This window comes from Aythya ferina, assembly GCF_964211825.1.
Source record: "Aythya ferina genome assembly, chromosome: 1".
Taxonomy (NCBI): Eukaryota; Metazoa; Chordata; class Aves; order Anseriformes; family Anatidae; genus Aythya; species Aythya ferina.
In genome coordinates, this window is record NC_140296.1 from 174,888,067 (window position 1) to 174,915,535 (window position 27,469).

Genomic DNA, 27,469 nt, shown 5'->3' on the forward strand with positions numbered 1-27,469 from the left:
TTACTCTGCTGACTGGAAAGCAGAAAAACAAATTATGCTTTTAGTGATCTCCATATCACTCAAATCAGAGTCTGTTGCTATGAGTAGAACTTGCCAGGCATGTAATAAGTTAAAAATAGGAAGCTTCTAGATTTCACTGTTGGTGAAATGTTTAGATGAAAGGTGAAGACATGGTAGTTTATCATATGCGAGATTGGTGCATCCATATTATAAGAGGATTTACCAGTCTGTGCAATACCTGAATTAGACATGATGATTTTTTGAGATTTCTTGGTTTGAGTGCTTCCATATGGGCAAATGATATTGTTTCTGTGTGGAAATTATCAGTCTACTTCTGCACTTTCAAAAAACTTGCTAAAGTGAATAGAAGGTTGGGGTATGTTATTTACATTAAAATAATCACTGTATTAATATGTATGGATGCAGAAAATGACCTCCTAAAAATGTGTGTGATTTAGGACCTGATCCAGTAACACTCACATTGAAGATAGTTAAGTCCCATTGGGAAGATGTACCCATGTGAGCAAAGCTCATGAGACTGGGTCCGTGCCAGATGAAGTTCTTGTAGGCAAGGATGAAGCTCAATCTGCAGTCAGAACAGCATGTTCTGATTGTTATGTGTCATGGCTGAAACCCTGTGCTTGAACTATGCACCTTTTGCACATGGTTTGAGAACTGGACTTGACTGGCCTTCTCGGACTGGGTGTAGAGGTCATATGCTGACAGAGGGGAACTAAGGTCACAGATTTGAACCTTTTATTGTGTTTTGTGAAAGTGGGGGGCAGGGGACAAAGGAGACTGAAATACCTGTGTTTTTTTTTGTTGTTGTTGTTTTTTTGTTTGTTTGTTTGTTTGTTTGTTTTTTTCAGAGATGTGCTTTTACTATTGTATCCCTTTTTCCAGCCCAAATACCTCTTCGGATACTGAGTTTTTTCTTCTGGAGGGAAACTCTGTCTTAATATTAAGCAATGTAGTAACAAAGGTCACATTAGCAATAATATAATTCCAAGTCTTTTCAGAGTCCTGTCCCTCATCCTGAATGGCTCAAATGGTCCCAAGCTCTCTTTCTCAGCACAGACCCATTCCTCACAGTGACATTATTGTGGCTTTAATTACTAACAATACAAAGTGAAGAAATGTCAAGCTAACACAAAGCTTTTCAAAGAGGGCATTTTGTAATGGCTATAGCCTATGGGTATGATAGCTGTTTCTATGTTCTCACTTAACAAGCAAAATATACTGCAAAATTGGATGTCATTTATTCTGCATTAGAGCCAAACTTCACCAATCATGATTCATTCCTGAGCACTGCAAAATTCAAAGAATAGGTAGAAATAGCAATGCTCCCATTGGTAGAATTTCTCTGTAAGGTAGAATAACAAAAATAAAAATATTCAAAGCTGGTTTCAGTATGGGTCTTGAAAAACTGCATACATTTCATCTGAATGATGGAAAAGTTTGGCTTCTGTCCTAGAAAGAACTGATGCTTTTCCAAAGCTAAGTGATGTCTCTAGATACTGTTATGGTAGATACCTTTCTGTTTTATAACAATAATACTTGTTAAGATTTATGTCACATTTAACTTTCCTTTGGAGGACTGTTAAAAGCAATATTTTAAGAGGTGGGATTTCTTCATTTACCTGCCCTAAGCCTTATTACAAGTACTCTGAAATACTTTCTGCCTCAGGTCATTAAGCAGTTTGAGATACTTTACTGATAGGTTGGGTATGGATTATGCTGTGTTCAGATGTAGGTGCTTTTCAATATAACATCCTTGGCATATAGCCTGCTTAACATCAACATTTTACAAAAACAGATGTTCTGATGATGTATAATTAGTTATACCCACTGCAACACCTGAAGTCCTCTGTAACTGACAATCACCCTTCAGGATATATTTCAAAGAGTGTTCAGTGCCCATGACATTTGTGGTGGTGGACTTCTGATGAAGTTTTTAAGGATAAAGTTTGTGACTTTTGGCTATCAGGATACATTGATGCATCTAGAAGAGTTAAATGCACCCAGACAGCAAGACTAGGCATCTACTGAAATAAGATGGTATGCAAATAGTCTGCTGGTAGGCTCAAGTAAGAAGACAGGAGAACGCAGTGGTCTTCTGTAAGCATTGTGACTGAGCATGATCTGCTCAGGTTATTTCATTATTTATCCAGAGGATTTTGCCTGATGCAGAGGCCATTTTACATCATGTCTTGGGTCTGGCTGGGATGGAGTTAATTTTCTTCATTTACAGCTCTTAGGGTGCTGTGTTTTAGGTTTGTTACTAAAGCACTGTTGATAACACACCAATGTTTTGGCTGTTGCTGAATAGTGCCTTCTCTATATCTCACTTCCTGCACAACGAGTAGGCTGCAGTGGGCAAAAGGGTGGGAGGGGACACATCCAGGACAGCTGACCCCAACTGACCAAAGGGATATCCCTTAAATCCATATAATGTCATGCTTGGCAATAAAAGCTGGGGAATAGCCTTTCTAAGGTGGCTGTTGCTTAGAGATTGACTGGGTATCAGTCTGCTCATAGGAAGTGGTAAGTTATTGCTTTTGCATGACTTCTTCCCCCTCCCTCCCCTCCTCCCCCCTTTTTTTTCCTTTCACTTATTAAACTTATTTTTTTATTGGTTTTGCTCTTCTGATTCTCTCCCCCATCCTGCTGGAGGAGGGGGAATGAGTGGCTGGTAGATGCTTGATTGCTGACCTGGGTCAACTCTCCACACATTCCAAATCCACAATATGGTTGTGTGGGCCATAACATTTATTTTCTGGTATTTGGGAATTTAGTTGTTCTAGTTGTGCAGTATGCAACATAGCTAACTTATCCTAACAATATTTGGAAGCATTTAATATTATTAAACATAACTGTGTGAACCATTTTCCATTTTTCTTCCAATTTACCTCTTTCTCTCAATAACTCTCCTAGTTTCTCTTCTGTTGCCATGTTTGTCCCAGTTTCAAGTGCAGCAGCTGAGATGAGAGCAAAGACTGAGTGACTGTTTACATTTGAGTATTACATGAGTTTCACTGATGATTTTCCCTCTAGGGAACATGGTATTCAGTGTAGAAATCCACATTTGAATAAGCTGTCTCGATTTGAATAATCCTCGGATGAAGGAAGTAAACAGTCTTAGAGGATGAACCCTCTCCTTCTAGAGTAGATGTCCAAAGTAGTTTGGAATCAACACTTGGTTGGACGTCATCAGGTTTCTCTTAGTTTAGAGTTGTATGTTCTCATTCTGCTTGGAAAGATTTACTAATGGAAGCTTACATTTATCCACGTTTGTGTAAAAATGCTAGTATATTATTCAAAAACAAACAAACAAACAAACCACAAAGAAACACCAAAAATACATTAAAACAAACAAACAAACAAAAAATGTAACAACAAAACTGTTGCACATCATCATGTACATAATAGGCAGATTACTGTTTTTTGTTGTTTTTATCTACTGGCTAACCAGACTACAAAAATAAGGTAGTTTTCAGATTGAGTCTGATTTCTACAGATTGCAGTTAAGAGAAGAAATCTTACAAAAGTGAGAAGAAATAATCAAATTACAATAAAATATACCTGGTATCATATTGGCAGTAATCAATGACACATTTGCTCCTTAAGGAGTGTAATATTGAGAAGAATATAAGTAAATCAGATAAAGACATCTGAAATTGAGATAAACCCCTGAGTATTTAAATATATTATTTTAAATCTTGTGATTAACTAATACTCTGCTATTTGCTAGTCTTGCTGTCTCTACAGGATGCACAATGTTCTTTAGGTGAGAGTCCTACTTAGGAGCTGTGCAGTACTGTCAGTTTTGTTAAAGTGAGAAGACTTCCTGAGCTTCTCTCTTCTTATGTAAATTCTTTTTTGTAAGTGAGCTGCAGCAATAGTATCACATATAGTTAAGAAATAAAGATTCCTATCTGCATTAACTGTCTGTGTTTGAATTATTACCTTGTCATTTTGGGTTGTGTTGGAAAACTAATAAAGCAGATAGAAAAGCTTTCATTCCAGGGAAGCAGAATGTTATTTTCAAATCTCTATTAAAAAGTAATTAAACTTAATTATATTACACATTAAATATTAAATACTAATATTAAACAGTTAATATATTATCAATTATTAATATCTTTTTCTTAGCAAAAGCACAAAATGTGCTTTTTTCCACCATTATGCTACTGAGAAATCTATATCTGTGGAATATTCACTGACACTTCTAATGTGTCAGTGTGGCTTAGGGTAGGCTGAGTCCGTCTTGTCTGCCATGGCTCTTATGCAGGAAGATAATAAAATATATTCCTAACTTAACATGTACCAGAAGTATGCCTGACACCAGTACATAAAGTGTGGTACTTGGGTACAGGTAGTACCACTGCCTGTAACAATGGTAGAGTTTGTACATTTACAGATTGCAGGATGTGATTCAGTGTTATTTGATTTTATTTACTTATATATGGGAAGGATATTCAGACCAATTCTACCCATAACCAGGACTGATAGAAATGTTATTGACTTAAACAAACAAACAAACTGAAACAAATCATATAAAGAGAGACTCATGGAAACTCTATTAAATTCTTTGCACTACCAGTGCTTGCTAATGACAGGCTTTTCTTTTACTTCAGACAACCTTTTTCTACCTGCAATAAAAGAATATGTTGCATTTTGGTTTTAGAAGAGAAATTAAGGTTAATGTTTTAATACAAAATGTTTAAATCTGCAATCTAAGCAAAAGAGAAAAGAAACTAAAGCCTTAATCTTGTTCTTGTTTACTTCTGTCTCCAACTTTCATTAGTAGCTGGGAGGTGTCTACTGAGAGAATTAGATGCTGCTTCTGTGCTGAAGAGTACTCAGAGCCATTGCTTACCTAACTTTTCAAACCTTAGTCTAAATGTGCAATATATCTTTGAATCCATGGAGGCTGGATCCCCAAGAGCTGTAACAAATGCACAGAAATGCTAGGCATTAAACCAAAGTGATCTTAAAATACAGATTCTTTCATAAAGCATGCAGAGCAATAACAGCCATAGTGATTATATGTGCCATAATACTCTAACTTATGAGGCATCATTTGAGAGAGATGAGTTTTGATATCTCCACTTATTTCTGTAGAACAGGCAGTATTTTACTGAATAGCTTGTGGGAATATGTTACATACTTTAGATCCTACCCAAATCCCAAATGCAGTCTAACCCACCCACATGGTCTCTTACCACAGATAGTATCCTATATGCCTGCGTCTATCTTCCGACAAGGAGTTTTAAAATATACACATGTGGCATAAACTGATATATATTTGTAGTTTCTGTATAAAAAATTTATCACTTTTCTTTCTTATTCTCATTTTTACATAGAGGAAAACAAAAATCTTAACTGTGGCAAGTATTGTTAAAATCTTGAAATTCACAGTTGAAAATGATGAGATACTGTCATAATTTCAGAAAAAGGCAAAGTTTATTTTGCAATTCAAATTTAAAACCTATTTCAAACTCAGTGTACTGCTGAAGGGGGGAATGGATCACGAACTGTAGTTTCAGTAAGTTGTTCTAATTTTTGGAATTCACTAATTAATCATATACAACATCTTTTTTATTCTCAGTGTGCAGCTACATCAGACTAGTTATTTGGTGCCTAAGGAGAGCCCCCTGGGATGCTTTCATGCCTGACAGAGAGCTATATATAATTACTTGTTTTATCATGTATACACTACCATATGAATTAATTATAAGATATTAAATAGTAAGAAGATGCAGTTTGCCAAGTAAAACATTACATGATGGCAGACAGTATTTGTTTTCAAAAATTTCCTGTGATTTATATTTTCAAACTGCATAATGTCTGTGGAGTCCAGCAATGTTTTCATGAGGCTAAGATGAAGATTTCATTTTCTTCCAAGAGTCTCACTTGCACCGGTAGCTCTTGAACAATATCTCCTACTGCATGTGTAACAAGGATAGTTTTATCTCAACAGTCTGTCTTCCCTTCCAAAAACTAGGGCAAATTGAAAGAAAAACATCTCTATGTACTGTTGAAAATGATATTTCTGAAATGTTGTAATGTTTATTGTGTCCTTCCAAAGCTATCTAGAGCTTCTGTCAAACAATCTAGACCTTGAGTGACTTTACCTTTATTTTAAGCATGTTTTCTGTCCTAATAGCCCACTCAGGTTGCAGGAGATGGGCAGAGAAATCATGAACTTAAGCAAAGATTGGAGATGTAAAATAATGTGACGGGAGTGACACCAAGATAGGTACAATGTGTGGAAGTGTTATGTAAGCAATTCAATTGTGGGCAAGAAAAGAACACAGCTTATATGAGGATCCAGTAATTGGAATTTATTTTTAGCCTAATTGATGTTTTAGCAGTCTAGTCAAGCTATAACAACCTCTTATTAGTTCAATTACAACAGTGCTAACACTTATAATCCAACTCACTCAATTTCTCTTAAAGTCCATTAATAATTCAATAAAAATCAATAGACACAAGTAGCTGCCCATTTCCTCTAATGTTCAGCTCTTACCCTCCCTATGCATTGCTACTGTAAGTTAGCAGCAGCCCCGGCTCTTTGCTGGGAGCACCATATGTGGAAGGTGTTTTTTTTCTTTTTTTTTTTTTTTAAATCTGTTTGAACCCAATACACGGGTTATGTTCTTGCAGTTGATTCACAAGATTAATTATATTGTGATTCCTTAGGTTTTAGTGCTTCTAAAAAGTGCTTGGGGGAGAAGAACAACTCTAGAGGAAAAAAAAAATAATAAAAAAATAAGGAAAAACAAACAGGCAAATGGAAAAAGAACCAGCAGAGGTAGACAGCACACGTGAGCACTGAGTAATTTTGCTGTTGGAACTAGTCTTCTGTTGTCTATTGGTACCAAAAGTGGTCAGGCACAGGCCTATATCTATGCGGAGAAGAGTCAAAAATGATCTTCAAGAGGTATGAGTGATGACAACAATAGTGGTGAGTAAGCTGAAGATAAATAATGTGGGAGATTGAGAGAAAATGCACAATCTGACTGAAGTGGAATATGCCAGTTGGAAAATCTGCTGCACCAGATTTGGGAGAGCAAAGCAAAACAAAAACACAGCAATTGGTTTGACTCACTGGAGAAACGGTGGTTAAACCAAAGGTTTGCCTGCTGATGGAGAACCTAGGAAGAGTTGTGGAAGGAGGTAGAGCAAAGGCTGTGCCAGAGCCCTGAGGTGTTTTGTCCTCTTGGGCAGCAGCATAGGGAGCATAGCATTGTGAAAAGCAAAGAATTCAAGGCATATAGGAACCAGATTGTATCTGAGAGTGAAGGGAGCCTGGAGAGAATAGGAGTTTGGAAGTACAGCTGGGGAAAGTGGGAGAGACTCTACTAAGAACATTTTTATTAGAGCAAGGGACTGGGGATTTTGAAACTTAAGCAAGTTGGAAGTATTTGAGAATGAGTCAGTACATTTGGTGGTGAAAGAAAAAAAAACAAATACAAGTAGGTGAGCTGGAGGGAGCTTGCTTTAAATGTATAGAGGAAGAGTCTATCCTTTCTCATTTAAGCTGGTGAGAAATGGGCTGCAGATCAGGTGAGAGACAACATGAGCAAAGCCTGGAGACAGGACTATAGTTACTCAGACAGGTCAAAGATGGGTGAGGGGGGAAAACAGTAGGGAAAGCTTGATGCCAGAGGTAGAAGGTGGGGAAAAGAACACTGTCAGTGGAAGGAAGGCAAAGAGAAAGAAAAATGACAGAACATTTTGTCCTTTGTAGTCATGAGAAGGTTGCAAGACAGATAGTGTTGATTTTGAATCCACCTATTTTCCCTGGTAGCAGTTGCTGTGATTGGTCTCTGTTCATTCTCCTCTTTTGTCCTTCCTTAATGAGCAGTGATCTTCTGATGCCCTTTTCCTACGTCAGGGAACTGATAAGAAAGTCATAACTTTTTCCCAGCTTGTCTATTTCTTTGAAAGTTAGGTGAGTAGTGTTAAAAAAAAAAGGGGGGGGAAGGGGGAGGGAAGGGGAAAGAGAGGGGTCAGAAGGCTCTGAGGCCTGAGACTCACAGGGATGGTGGGTGCATAAATGATGCTCTTGCACTTAACATTGGAGCCTTCATGTTGGCATGCAAGTTTGCTGATGAATTTGTGTGGGAGAGGTGGAAAGCCATTGCCCTGCTCTGCAGGTGAATGTGGAGCTTCGTATTTATGGGCTGTCAAAATGGAACCTTTCATTAACAACAACGACAAAAAAGTATTGTCTTTTTTTTTTTTTTTTTCTCCTCTTCTTAATTCTAAGTGGAATCTACTCTGCTCTTGTGTTCAGAGTAATTTTTGATGCACTTATGAAAGTTTTTTTTTTTTTTTTTTAGAAATACAACTTTTAATACTCCTGTTTGCTCTCCTCCTAGATACTTAATATTATCCATTGCAAAAATCCTGCAAGAGCATCTCTCTGTCAACCATATGCCTCTGTAAGTGTGAACAGGGAGATCATTTATGCCAGATAACCATTGAGTTTTAAAGAAAATGGCTGGAGGCAAGACGCTATCTATAAAGTATCCTCACTTCTGGAAGCAGCTTTCTCTCTTTACTTTCCAGCCCAGATTTACTGACTTAGCACCAGCCTCATTTGTTCTGGCAGGCTTTTGTGGTGGATAAGGGCAATGATGGATAGCTAGGCCTAAGGAGAGACTTTGTTAGCTTTGGTCAGCATTGATATATATGTTACAGGTCAAGTTCTCTTCTTATTAACGGGACTGTAAAACATAACTGGGAATTTCATTATGGGGAAGCAAATTCATTTGGGCACGAGAGTGAGGGAGATGAGGAAACTTTTCCTGGGTTATATATTTTTGTATAAATTTTGTTAGAGCTCTTGGAGGGCTAAAGAAAGGCACTTTCTTCAGTTTTGATGTTTTTGCAACTATAAATAAATCATTGAAGTGCAGATTCCAAATACTTTTGCACTCACCAATTTTCCCAGAGATTCCTCTTTTATCTGCTCCACTGGGAATCGAGCAGATTGATGATCTCCATGACTACATTGTTGTCAGTACATCCCAGCTGGTGGCTCAGTATCACATCACAGACTTAAAGCACACAGGTCTTTATCGTTGGATGTTTAGAACCAGTGGAGTGGCGCATTCATCCTATTGAGCTGACTGACTTCAGGATCTTATTGACTAAACAGTGAGACATTAATGCGCATTAATATGCTAACAAGGCTTTTTGGCAAGGGAAAATTAAGATAAATGTTGTAGGCTTTCATAGATATGGAAATATATCAGGTTTACTGTTGTATTAGTGCATTTGTGTCTAAAGGTGAATAAAAGACTAAAGCAGCGTTTCAACCACTAAGCAGGATGAAAAGACTTTTATTTTGGTAGTTTTAAAAGAGAACAGCTGCTGAGCTTTTTCCCTGCCCCAGTTCAGTCTTTCTTGATCTGTATACCTTAACCTAATGTATACAAAGCTTGCATATAGTAGGCAAAAGGGGGAATGGAATTACATGTTTTGTTGTTGTTGTTTTGTTTTGTTTTGCTTTTTTTTTTTTTTTTTTTTTTTAATGTGTGTGGTCACTTTCTTTGCAACTAGTGATTTGTCTGACACTATCCCTTTTTTATCAATTATCTTAGTGTAATTTAGTGCTAAAGTTGCAAACGGTTTGTAAAAGCAACATTCATCAATCATGTGTCTTGATGTGAAGCAATGGAGTTAATACTTAGGGTCTTTTGGTGCCAATGTAAAATAGTAATGTAATAGTGGAAGTAATAATCACTTCATTTTCTTTGCATTCTGCATAGGCATTCTAGAGAGCTGGGTGGGAAAGAGTTTTGCTTTCTGGTGAGCTTTTAAAATCAGTTTGAGAAAGAAATCAGGTTCGTTCGAATGAAACACTTCAATCTGAAGTTAACGTGATCATTTTGTTGTTATAACAACTGAACAAGCAAGGTTTTGAAATAAAGGCAATTATAAATAAAACATTTTGCAAAACTTCAATATGTGTGATGTTGGCAAAATGAAATCTTTCATTTACAACACGTCCAAATTAGAAGGTTAGAACCATTAGCATTTTTGGTCTCCTGTGGCTTTTTACCTGCCAAAGCAATCATTAATATAGTTCATAGAAAATCCTATTTAATGTTTTTGAGGCTTTGGATCTTTAAGTAGAATTTTCTGAGGGTGCCAAAGCTGGCTCATAGGCAGTCTGTTGACTCCAAGAACATAAGGCCTCTAATTACTCGAAGACTGATGTTATTACTTAAACATAAATCAACACCATTAATTTAATATGGAGTTGGGAACTAGGATAGGAAAGACACAAGTTGCATCTTTTGTAGGGGCAGCCAAGACATATGCTGTAGCTGCTGACTGGTTTTGTGAACTCCACGTTTGTGTTTCTGCAAAACATCTGTACTTCAAGAGGTTTTGTGCCATTTCCCACTTTCTGTGCAAAACAGCCGCTTCTGTGGTAGTCTTGGGATAGCCTCACTTTTTTCTTTTTGTGCTTTCTTTGATGATTTGCATAAAATGTGTTGTCTTAGTATGCTCACTGCGCTCACTGTAAATATACATTTATTTTTTTTGTATTTACGTATGTATATGAAAATGAAAAGTGCTTTACAAAACATTACCAGTATATATAGATATGATTCTTCCATGCCTGCAGAGCTTGCAGGGAAAGGAAGGGAAGGAAAACAGATGAAGTTTATTAGAACTTCCCTTGGGAACAGAATTTGTGAAAAATAGGTTGTGCTCACCCCACTGAGCATTTAGAGTTGAGAACTTAGTGTTTTTTAACAAACTGCCCCCAGCTTCTCCAGCAGTATCCTAGGGACAGTTGCACTGGGCAGAAAAACTGGGTTCTAACAAATTGGGGAAAAATAGATTTTTTTTCCAAAACTGAATCAAACTGGAAAATGACTATAGAATCACTAGCAGTCAATGTGTCACATTGTTTTGTACTGAAATTTTCCTGTGGAAATGTATAGGGAAAAGCAGTCAGTGAGTAGGAAAGTACCTGTTAATTTAAAAAAGCTGGAAAGAGGAGGAAGAATTGGGAGGTAAGCATATGATCTAAAATGGAGTAAAGTACAGGAGTTAATAGTGTTGACATTTAAGAAGTCAACCCCAATTTGAGTTTATATATCCAATCTATTGTTTTGAACTATCATCAAACTCTGGAACACAGCACTGTTCTCCATCAGGAGATTTTATTTTCAACTCAGAAAGCTGGAAACATCATTGAAAACAGGGAAAAAATCAAAACTGATGAGCAGGAAAAAAAAAATCGACAATCCACCCTTTTGATTTGTAACATACTTTTCTAGCAAGGTTCAATGGCACATTGCATGACAATATACTAGATGTACAGAGCGTCTCAGTAATGCAGTCTGTATCATTGCTATTATGGGAACAGCATGCTACTAATCACTTCCAAATTAATATAGCCTTTGTTCTTTACCACATATTAACAGTGTGCAGAAGTTGTTTTGTTATTTGTGGTGCTTCCTTGGTCTTACCATTTAAATATAGCCTGCTACAAGAAACAGGCCTAATTTTGCAACCAAAGTGAGTACCAAAACCAATCGGTTTTTAAAGTCTGTGCCTACAGTGATTTATGTCTGGAGTTTGCTCTGTGACTTAATACTGCAGCAAGTATTCCACCCCAACAAGTATTTTACCAAGTTCCAATTTTCTTTCTTTTAGAGCAGGTCTTTATATAAACCAGAATCTTTCAGGTTCCGTTCAGATACGGTGTGTGTATCTGTGAATATATATATGCACAGACACACACGCATATGTATTTATATATAAAAATGTAATGTATATACGCACAGACACACACAGGTATATATTTATATATAAAAATATACAAAAAAAAAGTTACTGCTTTGTGGTTATGACATATATTTCTAATAAGCTCTAGTGTCTTTTCAGAACTTACTGTGCTCTTTACAGGTCCTTCCCAGAGAACAGCACCTGTTAGATCAAAGACATATGGAACGCATGCAGTAGTGTGCTCATATACTGGTGACTACAGTGACTGTAATGATACAATGATGGATGATATTACAATACTGAGCCAGTTGGTCTGCTGTTTGGTCCCCCAGTTATTTTGTTGTTGTTGTTCTTTAAATAGTAGGAATAACAGCATAGGCACTTCAAAAGGATTTAGGAAAGATCTAAGCCACTGTAATCTTCTTTGTAACTCCACTAACAGCTGCTCACAGAAAGCTCATGCTGCTCCTGTTGTTTGAACACTTCAAGCAGTTGTTTGAAAGGAGAAAGCCAAAAACTTTCCAAAATGCATTGCTGTTTAAGAAACAGTTTAGTCTAATCCAGTATTGCCAGAAGTGGATAGTGGTGTATGGAGGTATTCTGAGGAACAAGTCTGAATTTGACTCATTCTCTTTGTCTTGTTCACAGATATTGATGAGTGTGCTGAAGGACAGCACTACTGTCGGGAGAACACCATGTGCGTAAATACACCAGGATCCTTTATGTGCATCTGCAAAACAGGATATATACGCATTGATGATTATTCATGCACAGGTAAGAGAGGTATATTTGTGAAAGGAAATAACAGGGTAATAGCACTGAGGAACACCGATATGATTCCTCTAAAGTTAATCTTTTTTAGGTTCACAAAATGTCTACATGAAACCTAAACAGAATAAACACTGAAATAATTAGAAGGATACAGTGCAGTAAAGCTACTATATTTTTACAGATCTTGTATAAGTTCCATTGTTTGCCTGAATCTGTAAAGCAGAATGGATTGTCTTGTAGGTCTGCATGAGCTTGGATGCTGAAAAGGTGAGGGGAGGAGGCTGAAGGGAAAAACAAGAGACCAAAAGTAGTGCTATGGGGTCTTGGTTTCCACGTGGCATACCAGTACAACTCCACTTGGAGTCTAATGACACTTCTACAAACTTCTGATGGAGTTAAATATGATATTAGATATGGGTGTTCACTTGTTTTAAATGCCCTGGCATCAGGGAGGTTCCCCAGTTGAATGCTTTGTGTTCAGAGAGCAAAGGCTCAGCCTGCTTTGTGCTGCTGGACCACACCATCTGTCTTACCTCTGTATCCTCCCTTCCTCTTCTGCTGGCACTGGAAGCTCCAGTGGGAGTGCTGGGTTCACAGTGGCTTTCTGTTGTTCTAGTCTCCTTTTATTTCAAGGTACTTTAGGGTTATGGAATGAAAATGGAACGTTTAAAATAGTGTTCTGTATCAGAACCAGTCTGACTGTAATTGTCCCTGGGAGGAATGTTTTTTTCCTACTAGGCAGATAAAGCAAATATGATTCAAAGATGTGGCACGTTCTCTCAGTGAAGAAAAATGTGTGTGAACAAAACAGTACTGCTATTTTGTGTGCACAGGGGAATGCATCATCTCTTTTTATAAAAGGTTATATTTGTTCAGTAAAACTTTCTTGGAGCTCATGTTTTGTAACTAACACCAACATGATCTATAAAGAGACTATTGTATGAGACTATTCAGAACGATGGTGCCAGCAGTGTGAAATTCATTTTTAATTTTATTTAATCCTGTCCTTTCTGTTTTGTCACGATTGGCGTCAGTGGTATGTTTTGGTACAGAAACAGCTTCCTCATAATCTAGCGTAACTGGTTTGCCCAGGCATGCACAGTACACAGGGACATAGATTTGAAATCATATATGTGTTATTTTTGTGCAGACTGTGCTACCTGTACTTGGCATTGCTCTTACGTACACCGGTAAGCATTATTTTTACTTAATTAAGCCCTGTTCTTGAGTGATCAAGGTATAGGCTGCTTGCAGCATGTCTTTCCTGAAACAGCCAGTGTGTTTCTGGTCACTCCCTCATGCTTTCCACACTCTCAGTTGAGTAAAACAATTGTTTCACCACTTGTTGAATGGGAATATTCAGATTATTATAGGACTGAGTTTAATGAAATCACCATGATATTTTTTCCATTTCTTTTACCCCTAATTTGCCATTCTCATAGAACTCTACAAATGGTGAACCATCCTAAAGAAGTTCACCAGGGCATTTGGTACCTATAAATACAGTAAAGGTCTTTCTCAATGTTCTGCATGCTGCATTCCTCTTATTTGCTGAAATGGGCTGTCATGAAATTCAGTGTAGTCCAGAAGCTCTGGACAATCCAACTGGTAAAACTTGCTAGAAATCCATTACAGATCTCCCATTCCAAATTAAGTTTGGCTCCTCATTTGTAATTAACAATTTCTACTGGAATCAGCCTCATGAATGACAAGATGAATGATTTTTCTTTCACCTTTTCCCTGACCATGCAGGGAAAAGCTAATGCAAAAGGAAGTGAAGTAGTAGGTGAAATAGATTTGTAAAATTTCAAACCTTAAGGCTCTCTAAGCCAGATGAAGCTTAAGTTGTGCAGTGACTTTGTGTATGTCTGAGCAATGCCACTCACTGTGATGCAGAAACTAGAGTTTTCCTGTAGTTAAATTAGAGTAGATTTTGGATACTGAGAGGCAACTATGAGGATGCAATGACTACTGAGTGGTGGAATTTCCACTAATGGCAACCTAACATAATTAAGTCTATATGTCAAAACAAATGTATTTCCTTCTGGTTCCACGATTATGGCAAGCACCTCCAGTGGAGATGTTAGCCACTTAGTGAATTAGGTAGAGTTATGAGACTTGAATGACATATCCACCAAATGACTAGGGAGTGGAAGGTCAATTGTTTTAAAAATGTTAGTGAAAACCAGGAGACTTTTAAAGTCATTTGGCTTGATCAGTAAATGGCATTCTGTACTTGTTTGAGTCTATATGAGTGACACTGAGAGCATTTACATTACAGCACTGTATTAAAGCAAATTGCAAGCGTATGTATTTGCACAAGATCTCTATAGTTTTTCCACCTGTCAGCATATTCTTTTCTCTTTAATGGTTTTGCCACCTATCAAAGCTCCTGATTTATGAGACTTTCATATGCACCCATTTGCCCAAATATAAATCTGAGGTAAAGTGAACAAAAGTAGTGAAGGTATGCTGCTGTGGCTTTGACATGGAGTCTGTAAAAGTCTTAAATTGCCAGTTTGCTTAAAATTGTCTTTCCTGAAGACACTGACTGTGTTATGAGAACCAGCAAAAACTCTTATAGCAAAAACACTGAGTGCATTTACAGGACACTGCATGTTAATAAATCAGTGCAAAATAATAATGGGAAGGATTTGATGGTGATAATAGTAGTGTTTTGCTGTCAGAAAAATTTGGCAAAAACTTTGGTCTGGGTATAACTGTTTGGGTATAACTGACTTTTCATAACCAGTGTTTTCTCTTGCAAAATATTGTGGTATTTTAAAGCAAATGCTTTAAAGAAAATCTCATTATACTTTTCTTTTTTTCCACTTGTTTGTTTGTTTTCATTTATAATTTAAGTGGAGCCATAATATCATCCAACTAAACAAATGACATTTAGGACTTGAGAAAGAAAAGCATTTTCCAAATAGGTTTTGTTTAGAGAACCAATTTCCAGGCAACCTGGAAAAAAAAAAAAAAAAAAAAGGGGGCTGTGCACTATCCTTAAGAGATTTTCCTAGGTTTTTCATATATATATATTTTTTTTATTCTAATAATCAGGTTATTGTGGAAGCTGCACTAAATAGCTGATGTATTCCATAGTTTATACAAATGCCTGATGTTTACATCCGGCAAAAAAGAAAAGTGGTAAAGGAATGGTATTTCGAAACAAATTCAAACACTAATATGTAAAATATCTTCATTTTCATGCCATCAGGTAGTCTCTGTTTATGTAATTCATGCAGAAGGTGAGTATTGTAGGATATAACTTCTGCACTGCTCCTTCCTTTTTTCCTTGAGATAGCTGAAAGCTTCAGCTTTGATAGCATCAACTATCAACTGCTGTGGAAGGGTATTATAACGATGTGTGTTGCCAGCTACTTGCGAGAACCATAAAGTAGATGCCTTACAGACATCTCTTGTTTGCAAAGGCAATCCTGAGAATCTTAGGGGCACCTTGGTACTGCAAGCATACTACAAAAACTACCAAGAGCCCATGCTCCAGGACTGAAGTTGGTGTGGTTGGACAGTATGCAATTCTGTTCAAATGTACATGTAACAGTGCTTGTGTACAGAGGGTCTGATACACTTCGGCTTTTGCCAATGTGTGCAATTAAATTTAGTCATTCAGACATCTTTTTTCTTCCACAGAATTTTAAGTTTTTTGCAAGTACCTGTTTGCCTTGTTGGAAATTCTGGGTTTAACTTCTTGACTGAAAAATTGATGAAACTGAAGAGGCAGATTTTTAATCCAGTTCAGGAATAATAAGAATAGGGCAAACAAATGACATCTGGCTCTGTGTGTTACTAAATGTTAAATTTTTGAAATATATTTCAGGTCACACTGTTCCTTGTAATGCTGTGTAATCAAATCCAGTTGTGGAACTGTAGCTGTGTATGAAATAGCTGACTTGCTGCAAGCTGGGCTAAAAGATATGCTAGCACATCCTTGGGAATATTACTAAGTAGGAAGAAAATGTTCTGCAGCTTGGCATTAATATGTCATTGTTTGCACAGGATAGCTGAAGCACAGGAAGGAGATGTTGAAAAATTATAGATGAACCTTGATTAGGCAGTTTATAATGTGAATGGTGCCCATGCAGTTTGCTAGCAGACTAACGTGGTGTCCTATTTTTTCATTCTGATACACACATGCACATATGTAATTTGCCAGTCATTGATCAAAATAGAAGAGAGACATAAAATCAGTGGCATTTAATGATTTTTCTCCTGCATGAGACATTTGAAAAGAAATCTGCAGTATCTACCTCTGACAGAACTCTCTGCACAAAAGACTGATTTAGACAGCAAATAGTTATTTCCAAAGCAGCTCTAGTCTCTTTCTTCATGGCATGTTTATTGCAAGTTTTACAATAGATCTGAATTACATTTTGATTTTCACAACAAAGGATGTAATGAAGACATCAATTTCAGATTTTGTTATTTGTATTCATCTTGGAAGCAAATTTTGCAGGGTTAGATTGTGTTAGTCACAACCATATTTACACAGAAATCTGTTGTTCATGACTGATTTTATGGTCAGAAATCAATCATAGCTATGAGAAGGGGAGATGACTCCTAAGCTGCACCCATATGCCAAATGGGTGCACAAACTGCATAAAGGCATAAAAAATATGCCCTGAGCTACCATGCTTTCTTTACTTTCATATTGCCTCATTCCCCATCCACTTTGCTTCACAGGACCTGAAGTGTTATGGTGTTGCACTGGGGAAAGGCAGGCAGAAAATGGCATGACTCTCTGCTGGGATAGTTTTGTATGTGTAGCAGTATGTGGCACCATCACTGTTGTAGATGATGAAATCTAAATACCATCATATTTTTCTGGAACAGTAATACTTACATCCTTACTCTGTCTGGGATTATGAAAAGGCACAGGCTGTTTTCTTGGCTGCAGAAAATAAAGTTTTCCTTCTAGAAATAAGGATGCAGCCATTGCCACTGGCAGTGTTTCAGATTGCAGTATAATCTGCACCTGGTAGCAGAGCTCTGAGCAGCATAATATGTAACCTTTCCTGCATTTTTTTTTTTAATATATTTTTATTAATAGAATAATAGAATAGAATAGGGAGAAGTTAGGAAATCAGAGATGAAAACTCTCTTTTTTTCACACTTTGTTTCTGACAGTGAGGAGTTCACATGCTGTCCACAGGGGATGATTAATCATATTTTGTCCCAACAGAAGTCTTTAGTTTCTTAAAGAAACTAAAGTGCCTTGGGACCACTCCCCCTAAATAACACATCAAAATGGAGCAGAAGAAAGAACACTCTGTGGGATTTAGTGCAGCATCCTCCTTAGATCATACTGAGGCAGAGAAAGATGCATCCCATGGCCCAGAGAAGGGATTTTCCAAGCTCGAGACAATTTTTAAAGCCTCATTTCTGTGCAGTTTCATGGGCCACCTACTCTCTTTTTTCTCCCTCCTTTTCATGCTGGCTGGAAAGTGGGGAAGTGATTCCAGTGGAAGGGGTGCAGCTCGGGGCTGCTCTCCAAGAGAAACCTCGAGGGCTGCCCTGTGCCTTGAGCTTAGAGCTACCAGTGAGGGAGGTATTAGGGCTCCCTGTGGATTTCAGGCCAGAGACATGAAGATCGTAAATCTGTATCTTCAATAAATATCTCTGTTTGTGCAGTCTGTGTAAGGTGATAAATGACAGAGGGTCTACTAGAAGCAATGGACATGTACTGGACCTTGCTAGCTGAGCTTCTCCCCCTCCCCAGCATACTTAAGTCATTTATGTCTCTCAGAGCTTTATCTAACATTTTTTTTTTTTTTCACAAAGTGCTGTTAATGCATTCAGCAGCATTTTTTTTTTTTTTTTTTTTCCAGTAGCCTCTCTCTGTAAAATGAAACTTAATAATTGCATAAATTGCCAGGAAGCATGGTGGTAGCAAGTTGAGTGACACCTGAAATGTTAATTCTTTGGAATACTGGCAGCACAAATCTGTTACAAATTGGAAGAAATTCCAAGAACAGCATTAAAATAATTAAGGGTCTGAGGAGATTGACTTGACATATGGGAAAAGTTTAAGGAGAAAGCTACACATTTAGCTGCATAATGATGTGCAAAAAGTAGGAATTCTGGTAATGATAATACTAACAAATGATTACTTGAGGGGTGTCCATAATGAAGGGGAAAGTGGGAGGGAAGGGCCTGTACCACTGTGCATCATTTTTCCACGTTAGTTGTTATATCTCACCCATGTACTCTGCTCTTTAATGACACTGTGAGATGTCTTCAAAGCAAAGGCACCGGGTCATAATGTATAGACAAGGGACTGTCACGTTTAGCCTGCTCAGTGCTCATGCATCTAATACTATCTCACCTATTTCACGCTATTTTTCCCCATGCAGCCATTACTGTTTTGTCACTCCAGCTTTCTGACTGGCCACACCGTTGTGATTTATTTTACATTTGCTTTGCCTGCAGTAATAAAACCTGTGCCCCTCCTAAGCCCTCCTGTTTGGATCCATTCTTATAGATAGCTGTGTCTTATAAAAAACAGTGTATTTGCCTGGCTTACAGTCAATGCCAGTGGATAGTCTTTTGAAGTTGTAGGGAAGTTAATATTTTATGTCACTAGGAATGTTTTTGATGCACGGTTGTGTTTCATTAGTAAGGTTGGTAAGGAGACATAGTCCTTACTGCTCCCAGAGATTGACGCTGCCTGCTTTGGAGAGGGAGAGATTTTCTGTAGGTTACACAGCAGCTCTGGTGATGTCCCCACTTAGGAAAGATACCTGTTGGTTTAGTATTTTGCTAAGCAGTGATACAAGCTAATGATGATCTCCAGCAGGTGGGAGATGTTTTCTTTCAGAACTGCCAAACTTCTTCCACAGCTTTTGAACACAAGTATTAAAGATACAGTTATAGTCCTCAGCAGAAATGGGAGTTACCTTTAGAGGCTTCTCTTCTACCTTTCTTTTTTGAAATCTCTGTATTAGTTTTGTACTTCTCATACAAAATGTGTTTTATATGTGCAAATGCCCAGTTTCCAATATCCTTTTAGGCAGGAAATAAACAAGACTGTTTTTTTTTTTTTTTTTTTTTTTTTTTTTTTGTATAGCGTACAAAGGTTGTGTCTTGCTTTCTTTTTTTGCATTAATGTTTTGTTACAATGTAAGTCTTCTGAAAACACTTATGATAAAATGGAGATAGGTGATATGATATAATGATGGTATCCATCATTATCACTTGAGTGCAGATGCTCCCTCTGTTAAAACCAACAGGGGCCTGTGATTTGGTTGAAATAACTCAGGTCAAACACTATCATTCAGATTCCTAAATTGGTAGAGGTTTGGCTGTCTGCTCAGTTTCTGCTTCTTGCAAAATACAGCTTTTTCTGAGGGGCAAATACAGTCACGTGCTATTTTTATTTATTTATTTTTTTACCTTGGTACTCTGACACATTTCAGATAAATGATTCCTCTTGGAATCTAGAAACTGAAGCTCATAAACTTGCATCTGCCTCCATCGATTGCTTGGGACATCAACAGTGAGAGAAATCACACCTTTTCCTGCATTATACAGCAGAAGCAATGCAGGGATACTTGAGAAAATGTTTTGTTGGACTGCCAAAACTTTTCTTCCAGATATTAATGAAAATGTCCACAAAGGATTCTGTTGTGTGGCTGGAAATGGATTTGTAACAGTATGTGTTGGTAGAAGATAAACTCCAATTAGTTGTGAAGTGTGGGTATTTTACAATATCATGTATTTTTAGTTATTTTTGTTCTAGCCGTGCATTTCCGTAACCACAAATCAGTTCTGGGAGACTGAAAGGAATGCCTCTCCTTAGTTACAATGAAAAATAAAATCTAGTTTACATATGAGGAATGTGGGCTATGTTTTAGCACCTGCAACTCCTTCTTCTAAGATTGGTATAATTGCCAGGGATGAATGCAACTATAAGACTGATGTAATCCAGACTTGAATTAAGTCATCCAGCTTCTGTGTTTAAAGCTGCACACTCATCTCTTGTTAATTAACAGTATAAAATTGACCTACTTTTTCAGACACACAAGAGCATCCACAAGTCATCGCAGAGATAATGAGAGCTGATAGTGCTTAGTACATTGGTAAATGAGGCCACGTTTTAATAAGCGACTAAATACGCCTACAAGATGCAACTTTATTCAGCACTGCTGTATACACTTTACCTCTCACTGCTGCGAAGAAGCTTCAGAAAAAATCTGTGACCTCAGATTAATAATATAGCATACCAACATTTTTATTTGAAAATATAGTAATATAAGGCATTGTGAAATTAAAAGGTAATTTCTTCTTGTTTTTTTTTTCCCTTGACTCATTTTGATACAAACAGCAATATTTCAAGTTTTCCTCAAGTTCTCCAGCACTACAGCTGAGCTCGTTGACTCTACTTAAGTCAAGGCTGAGAATAATTATACAGTACGATGCAAGGGATAGAGCAATAATACTGACAGGGGCTTGTTATAACATCAATGTAGTGACATTCAGTGGCTTGAGTAAGGAAATGTTTTAGTCAGCAAACCACCAGAGAAAATGTGATTAGGAGCTCTGGATTTATAATGATGTGGGCAAGATGAACCATCTGTCTCTTCTATCTCCGATTTCGGCGATTTTCCCACCACACACGCACCTATCTCCCAATTATATGAATAAAAGAAGCATGAACACACATGCATTATCAAACAGTGTAATCCAAAACCCACTGCGGTGATGGTGTCTAGCTATACTGTCATGGTTGCTGTTAGTAATAAATGCCCTGGCTGCTAGCTTGTAAGCACAAGGCAGTTCCAACTCAAAACCCATTTGATTCTGATTTCCTTTACTTGGCACAGTTTACATTCTGCTTTATAGCATGTCAGCCTACAATCCTCAGCCTCTCAATCCTCTTTCAGGATAAATTCTCTCCTGTGTTGTACAATATCCGCTTTCTAGCTGTAAGATAACTCACAAAGCTAATAGAGGAATGATCATTCAGACAGAGCTTGTTGCTATGCTACTGCATTACTTAGATAACAACACAAGTAATTTTTATATATCTGCTGTATCATATACAAAGGAACTCACTTATGCTTTATTTGGATTGGATCAAGTTATCATTGACAACTTAGTTTAGAGGCTGTTTTAATCTGGAACCAGACTTTAATTTATTTATTTTTTTTTAAGAAGATTTTTTTTTTTTTTTAAAGAGAAGAGCCCCATTTCCTCCTGGTTACCAATCCAGTTCATAACAACTGTTAATCTGGCTGTGCAATTACAGCAGGATTGATTTCTTTGCTGATCAAAACCCAACACATTTTAAAGGGTCTTTGGTAGAATACAGTGTGGGTTGATAAAAAGCAAATGTATTCACTTGACAAATACATGAATGTGTGATTTTCAGTATTGGATGATTAATTCTTTTACAGAAATTATCCATCTTTCTATGGATGATCACAGACTGTGAAAGATAAGGGAACTGCAAAGATAAAGGAACATGGTAGGTAACCTTGAGGGTAGTTTCTTTGAAGTTGCAAAGATCTTTTTGTCTCAGGAGATGGGAACCTGCTGCTGTCTCAAGTAGTGAAGCATAAGTCAAGGAAGTTAGATAGCTCATATCTATCATGTCTGAGCCAGCTGGTGATCATCTCATGCTGGGAGAGCTTATCCTGCTCTCAGAGGAACTCTAGCCAAGGTCAGTGAGAGATGGGAGCTCTTGTATGAAGCAAGACAGCTTTTAAAAAGGAACAGTGGAATTATTTAAGGTTATGTGGTCATGCTATATTGATGTCAGCATTTTTCTACAAATTCACAATAAAAATCAAAGACACTATGGCCATGATATAAATTACACCATGTTTTGAGGGTATTAGACACATCTGGCAGTAAATGACTACTGCTGGACCTGTTGGTCTGTTGGCTTTCCATTGTTGAAAAGTATTTCTGACCTTAAGGTAACACAGTTGTTAGAAAAGGCAGGGGGGTAATTGTCTGTCAAGACTTATAAAAGGAGACATAACATTTTTTATTTTTTAATATAGTATCTGAAAGTTTTTTTTCTTTTAATAGAATATGGAAACTTCTTATGTGGAGAGGAAGGAACCCCTGAATTATTTCTGTTCAGATAACCTGTGAGAATGGAAACTTAATTCTTTATAATTTAATTTTCACTGCATGCTAAATGGCATATCCAGTAGTCAGCAACTCCAACTTATGTGTCCTATATTATTTCATGAAATCTTTCAAAGATCAGTCTGCTCTATGCTAAATGGCAAACCATTTCCTTAACTCATGTTTTATACTATCAGTCAACACTGGAAGTCACTGTGACTTAGTATTTGTCATCATCTGTTACAAACCCTGCCTAAGTTTGTTGCTGGGATAATTTTTTTATCAATGATACTCACTTTTATCAGTCTCTTAGACTGATGATTTTTGACTTACAAGAACAGATCTACTTTGCTGCATCAAACTTCTTCAGATTAGAAGTTCACTGCTACAGCCAAAAGAATTTAGAAATAGCCTTTCTTGTTCTTTCAGCTATGTGCTTGAGTAGAAGCCTATGTGGTACAAACTTCTCAACCACAGCACGAGCTGTGTACTTGCTAGTCCTTCTTTGCAATCAGAATTATGATGAAATCAACCCTGAAATGTCTTGGTGCACAAAGTAAACATGTTGGATTTATTCACTTCACTGACTCATCTGGTGTCAGTGTTCTTCTGTGTAATCCCAAAGAAAGGCTTATATTTTTAGTTCTGCATATTACTTTTGTTGCATGTAGAAATTTGCAGCCAGACGGTAGCTGTTCCTGCACGAAGGCGTACCAGGAAAGCTAAATTGGTGTTTTTTCTGCTCTTCTTTTTCTGTCTAAGCTTGTTTCAGTTCCAGAATTTGCTCTGTGTTTGCCAGTCCACCCAAATGAGCAGAGAGGTGATGGCAGGACCTCCCCGCAGCAGTCAGAAAGAGTAGGTCAACAGGAAGGAACAAATACTACTTACTAAGAAAATACATTGGGACCCATCCTCAGGGTTTTGCTCTGGCACTGCCCTGAAGAAGACTGGCCAAATCATTACAATTAATTTGAAAAGCCATGTTAATACAAAAGGGAGCATCGCTGTTTATGCTGTGCTCCTGTACAACATAATACTAAGGTTCTTGGGTGAAATTTTACTTTTTTTTTTTTTGTAGATCCATATTGTGAGGCACTGTTTTTAAAATAATGCATCTCTAAAAGGTTCTTGATATTATTTCAGAGGGCATTCTCAATATACAGAATTATTCTTATCATGTCTTTTTTTTTTTTTTTTTTTTTTTAATTATTATTATGCTAGTGGTTTTGAGGCATCTTTAAGTATGAACTGGAAAACTAGAAAACTTAAACCAGAAATTATTTCAGAAATGTTAACCAGCTTTCCTGAAGTCAGTGCTCTATACAATTTATTCAGATGGATGTGCAAAAATTGTTGCCATCCCCCATCAAATCAGTAAAAAAAAATATTGAAAATCTTGATGTTTCTCTTGAGAACTGAGAGCTCTGTCAACAAGCTTAGCAATCAAATAGGAATCTGTCCAACCTGGAGATTTTGTAGGAGTTTTTGTAGGAGTAGATTTTTTTTTTTTTCTGACAAGCTTCCAAACCATTTCAAAAAGCCTGCTTCTGTTTCCTACTGTCCTTATATGCCATTATTTTTACACATCATCATAATATGATTAGGAAAATAAACAAACAAACAAACAAAAAAAAAGGGAATTGTGTCTATTTTATATTTTAAAAGTGTATGGTATTCCATGGAAACACTTGCAGTCAGCTAGTTTGGTAAGCCTGTAACTCACAGTGCTTTAAGCAAAAAGTCGCCAATGTCTTCTGTAGGTATTCCTTAAAATCATTATGAGAAGGTGGGAAGGCAATGAGAATTAAGTATTTTATTTTATTTTATTTTATTTTATTTATTATTATTATTTTTAATTTAAACTCATGCTTTGCTTTGGGAATGAGAGTTTTGTGAAAATCTCAATGTACTTATTGGCATTTTATTCCTTTGTTTTGTTTACTTGTTTCAGCATGTTTCCCTTCCAAAATATTAATAAAAAAAATGACCATTTGATTTAAATGGGAAACCATATTTCATTATACATGCTTATTTTCAAATTTAAATGATGTTATAAAGTGGTGGACTGCCTAACCATGCAATAAATTATGAATTTATACTATCCCAAATATCTGTCTTGGCAGATATTGGAACTAATTTGTAAATACCTGCTAAGTTAATGTCCAAGTCACATGGAAATGGAGATTTGGACTGGACTGACAAAGATAAGCAGCTCTGAGTCACATAGACCAATCATCAGGGAAAATATATTGTCAGCAACGGTAATTACAGCAAGTAATTGTGTCATTTACCCTGTTACAGACCACTAAATATGATGACTTTGGAACATATCAGCTGTCACACAGTGTTAACTTTGATGTTCGGGGTTTGGAAAACTATCGAATCTTTCAGTGTTAGTGCATTTAGAAAAAAAAAAAAGAACGCTTCACACTTTTCAGAGTGGGCATAAAATGGTCAGTTCTTTTCAGAAGAGGACTGATTTCTGAAAGGGTAGGATGTCCATCAAGAATAATACCTTTTAAATATTTTTCAGTGTTTTGCATAAGTTTGGGGTGTAGAACAATTGAGTACTTTGTTCCTAGTTCTTTGAAGGTGGAAATGTAAAATTCAACTTAACTTCTGTATACAGTATTTTAATGTTTGGGAAGTAAGTAGAGAATGTGGTTGATTTTTGTCTGCACATTCCAGTCTGCTATGAGTAGCCAAGGTGTACTATTAGCTTAGTGCACTTTTCAGGGAGTGGGTTTCACATTAATTTGAAGTTGTTCACAGAATCTCAACTTTAATTCTAACTTGTTCAAATGGGAAATGTGTAAAGGAGGTAGGATGACTGTAGTATTAGGAAAATTAAATATCATGTCAAGGCTTGCTTTTTTCCTTAACTCTGTGGTTTGATTTTTAATTCATATTTTGGATACTTTAGACCTAAACAGCAATGAAGGTATATTGTCATTTTGTTTCTGCTTATTAAAGCAATTAATGGTGTTCTTAAATATGATAGCAGATTTGATGGCAGAATTTTTCAGATACATAAATTTTGTTAACATGTGCCTATGCAAATATTTATAAATATATAAAAAAATACAGAAATAATGATCTGTAAGGCTGGTTGGCACTAGCAACCAATTTGTTTCCAGGGAAAGCAACTTAGGTGCAGTGGTTGTGATGATGCATTTGTTACGCTGTTTTGGTGTATCTCTGTAAACTACCAAGAAGGATCTGCCTTAGGGAAAATCCGGAGCATCATTAGAGACAGTGTCAAGGCTGACCTGAGAGCAAAGCATCAGTATCATTCTGCTATACCACTGTTATAGCACATTTTTGTCCCTGTTTTCAAGTAGAGAACCCTTTCCTCAATTAGGTGAGCAACACTAAGGTTTACCCTCCCCATTGAGAGCCACAAACACTACAGTTACCTTATCAAAAATAGCACTGTCCTGCTTGACATCCAGTGAGTCATCCGAGTGCTTGTGCCACAGTACCTCCAGGGAAATAAAGTGAAGTATCTCATGCATTAAGAAATCTCTCTGCTGTATAAGAGAACCGGAAAAAAAAACAAACACATTTTTTTTCCCTTATATTTATGGTTAGATAAGTTGCTCCAGATTCCTGAGGAAAAAAATAAATAAATCAGGAGCAATGCAACAGCAGCAATTCATCCACTACTGTGGTGTGTTCCATTTTCTTCACCTCACAAGCACTGTCCACAATAATAGCTATATTGTAACTGTAAATTCCCTATGATCCCCCTGCAAAATCTGTTGACAAATTCATGTCATGGTGATGTCCCAAAAAGAGTAGATGTCTCCAGAGAGTTTGTACTAAAGTTTTAGTTTATCAGACCAACTTTGGACAGTACTTGATTGGTTTTAGACACCTTTCTTCTGTCCTGTGGTATATCCATCCTTCCATTGTCTCCATGCTGAAAAAAAATATGTTTTGTTCAGAAGTGTTTCTATGGAGCCCTCTGATTGTAGAAATGGATTGTTAACCAGAGTAATCTGAGAAGAGGTAGCAAGTTATGTGTTTCAGCAGCAGTCTGAGAGCCAGCCACATCCCGCTTTCTTTGTGTAGCAGAAATATGTATAGGATGGAGGCCAAGTATCCAATACAAGTATCTGTTGCTTGTGGCAGACTTGTATAACATTCCTTACTTTTAGTAAGGAAACAGTAAATTAAAAGTGTTGTCATTAAGAGAAGTAAAATAAATATTTTCACTTGTCTGAGTAGGATATTTACAGCTCCAGTCTGGCTGTTCTACTACCCATAAAATAGGGAGCACTACTGTAGATGCAGAATTCACTATCATTGTCACTTTTGACAATATAATAGAAGATTTTGAAAGCATCAGTTTATCATAAGTACCTGAGAGATTTAGTGCACAATACAAGTTGAAATTAAAAAAAAAAAAAAACAAACACAAAAACAAACAAACAAACAACTACCTAGGACCAAATAACACATCTAATAAATAAATAAAGAGAGAAAAACTAAATGATGAAATCTCTTTTAAAACATAGAAACCTTATTTTTAAATGTCAATGATAAGAGACAATATATTAAGAGATCAGTTTGAATTAAGGCAAAAAAAGAAGTCTCTGACAAGGTCGCAGACCTTATGTCTAGACTAAAATCTCTTAAAGTGGGGTTTTCAGTTATTCTGCATTTGCATTACAGTCCTACCATTGAAATCAGTGGGAGTTACAGATTTTCCTTTAGGGGAAACAGGCCTATGCTAAGTGCTTTAGAAAATCCTTCCCTTAAAATTTTCTGTTCAAGGAAGAATACAGAAAATGGCAGACATGGAGGAAACTGGAAATAAATTAAAGCTTACTTT

General features: G+C 36.8%; 1 protein-coding gene across 1 annotated transcript in view; it reads left to right on the forward strand.

The window, feature by feature from the left end:
• Window positions 1-27,469, forward strand: part of NELL2 (neural EGFL like 2) — a 146,521-nt gene that overhangs the window by 71,730 nt on the left and 47,322 nt on the right. Inside the window, exon 13 of the mRNA XM_084507019.1 lies at window positions 12,412-12,537. Coding sequence (XP_084363145.1) covers window positions 12,412-12,537 — 126 coding nt within the window. The remainder of the gene's footprint in view (window positions 1-12,411; window positions 12,538-27,469) is intronic.